The sequence below is a fragment of the Otolemur garnettii genome, unplaced genomic scaffold, assembly GCF_000181295.1.
Source record: "Otolemur garnettii isolate 467f Iridium unplaced genomic scaffold, OtoGar3 scaffold00107, whole genome shotgun sequence".
NCBI lineage: Eukaryota > Metazoa > Chordata > Mammalia > Primates > Galagidae > Otolemur > Otolemur garnettii.
The window spans coordinates 3,151,948-3,154,040 of record NW_003852502.1 but is presented as its reverse complement, the minus strand read 5'-3'; the positions used below and the strand labels follow the sequence as shown (position 1 = coordinate 3,154,040).

The following is a 2,093-nucleotide window of genomic DNA, read 5'->3' as shown; positions in this document are numbered from 1 at the left end:
GCCACCTTAGGTGTATGTGGCTGGCACCTTAGCCACTTGAGCCACAGATGCTGAGCCAGAACGTTATTTTTGTTAAGATATTTTTTTCATAGAAGTTGGGGGTTTTGGTCACAAAATCTTATACATCTTTCTTGCTCAAACAAACTTTATGCTCTAACTGTAACAGCCCTTCAGAATGATTAAGCATTTTGTGTCTATCATTCCATTGGGTCTCAACAAAAAACTACTGGTAGTAGGGAGAAGTTACTTAAATAAAAGAAATTAAAGCTTTGAAAAGTTAAGAAATTTGCCCTTAGTCAGCACAAGTAATAAGCAACAAAGCTTTATCTGAACCCAGGTTGTTTTAGTCCAAAGCCTAAATAACTCTCTATAAGAATGATGTTACTACTTGCTGGGCACACTCAGATCACTATTTAAGAAGACAATGGGATATTTTCCTTTACTATCTAAATCAGTGGTTCTCAACCTTCCTAATGCCATGGCCCTTTAACACAGTTCCTGTGGGTCGCAACCCACAGGTTGAGAACCACTGATCTAAACAAAATATTTGGAAGAAAATGTTTGATGTCGTAATAAAGAATGTAAATTATATGTCTAGTCCACAGAGTTTTGAAAACTAAACAAATATGGAAATATCAAAATCCAAAACTATATTTTATTTAGCAAATTTAATTGCTGCTCAATAAAACTGAAAAAAATCAAGACAAATGATGAATCTTTTTAGTAAAAGGAAGCTGTTAGTATCATAAGACCTAAAAATGTCATATCTGAGCTATGTCTATAAATATATCAGGGACTGCAAAATAAAAACTGATTCATGAATGTGCTGTATCTTACATCTGAGGAACTAGTGCCATTTTCAATCTCTTCTAAGGGTCTAGGAGTCTCTTCTAATGCAGATCTTGTTCGATAATTATGTTGATTTGCCTGCTGCTTTTTGGATTCTCCAAGATCCAAGAAATTCTCATGAGCATGATTCTGGAAAAAAGTAAATTAAATTTATTCACAGTATGCTTTCAGAGCAGGCCTTTTAGTTTGAAAGTTAAAACTTTTTTAATTATAAAAACTCCATTCATACTTAATATATAGCTTAAAAGAACTAGTTTACAGCACCAACTCAAATACTTTAGCATTATATCAAATTAAATCACAGTATTACATGTTGAAATTCATTTGTGATTTATTAGTTATAAAAACATTTTTTCCTGATTAAATGATACATTCTTAAGGATTTATAATAAAAGCCTAAGTCAAACACTTAAATTCTTCGGTACCTACATCAAACCTACAAAAATGATATAAGAAAGAGAACAGGCTCGGTGCCTATAGCTCAGCAGCTAGGGCACCAGCCACATACACTGGAGCTGGGGGGTTTGAATCCAGCCCAGGTCTGCCAAACAACAATGACAACAAGAAATAGGTGGGCACTGTGGCAGGCGCCTATAGTCGCAGCTGCTTGGGAGGCTGAGGCAAGAGAAAATTGCTTAAGCCCAGGAGTTTGAGGTTGCTGTGAGCTGTGATGCCACAGAACTCTACTGAGGGTGACAAAGAAAGAAAAGAAAGAGAAAGGAAGGAAGGGAGGGAGGAAGGAAGGAAGGAAGGAAAGGAAGGAAGGAGGGAGGGAAGGAGGGAGGGAAGGAGGGAAGGAAAGGAAAGAAAGGAAAGAAAGGAAAGAAGAAAGAAAGGAAAGAAGAAAGGAAAGAAAGGAAAGAAAGGAAAGAAGAAAGGAAAGAAAGAAAAGAAAGAAAGAAAGAAAAAAAGAGAACAACAGGCTATGAAACACAGGTACTAGGTAGAGAGGCAAAGTGGACACCCAAATGGTGACCCTACATTGCCACTACTGAGGCTGGGACACCATGTGGCTGGCAATCTTCCTTCTGCTGAGAGAAAGGAGACAATGTAACAAACCTAAAAATTAATAAAGTAATCTCAAAAGTAAGTGAGAGAATATCTATGAAATTTAAGTGTAGATTCTTGTCTTAGAAAAAATAATTATAAAAAGCAATGAGAGATTCTTGAAATAAAAGATGACCATTAAATTTGGAGAGAAAAAAAGATGGAAGATGAAATGAGGCTAACCATTACCCAAAGCT

The 2,093-nt window shown here is 36.1% G+C and overlaps 1 protein-coding gene across 2 annotated transcripts in view; it reads right to left on the bottom strand.

Moving 5' to 3' along the window:
• PHIP (pleckstrin homology domain interacting protein) overlaps positions 1-2,093 on the bottom strand; it is a 137,520-nt gene that overhangs the window by 43,719 nt on the left and 91,708 nt on the right. For both annotated transcript variants that reach the window (XM_012809525.2, XM_023517264.1), the window contains exon 18: positions 838-978. In XM_012809525.2, the coding sequence (XP_012664979.1) occupies positions 838-978 (141 nt within the window). The remainder of the gene's footprint in view (positions 1-837; positions 979-2,093) is intronic.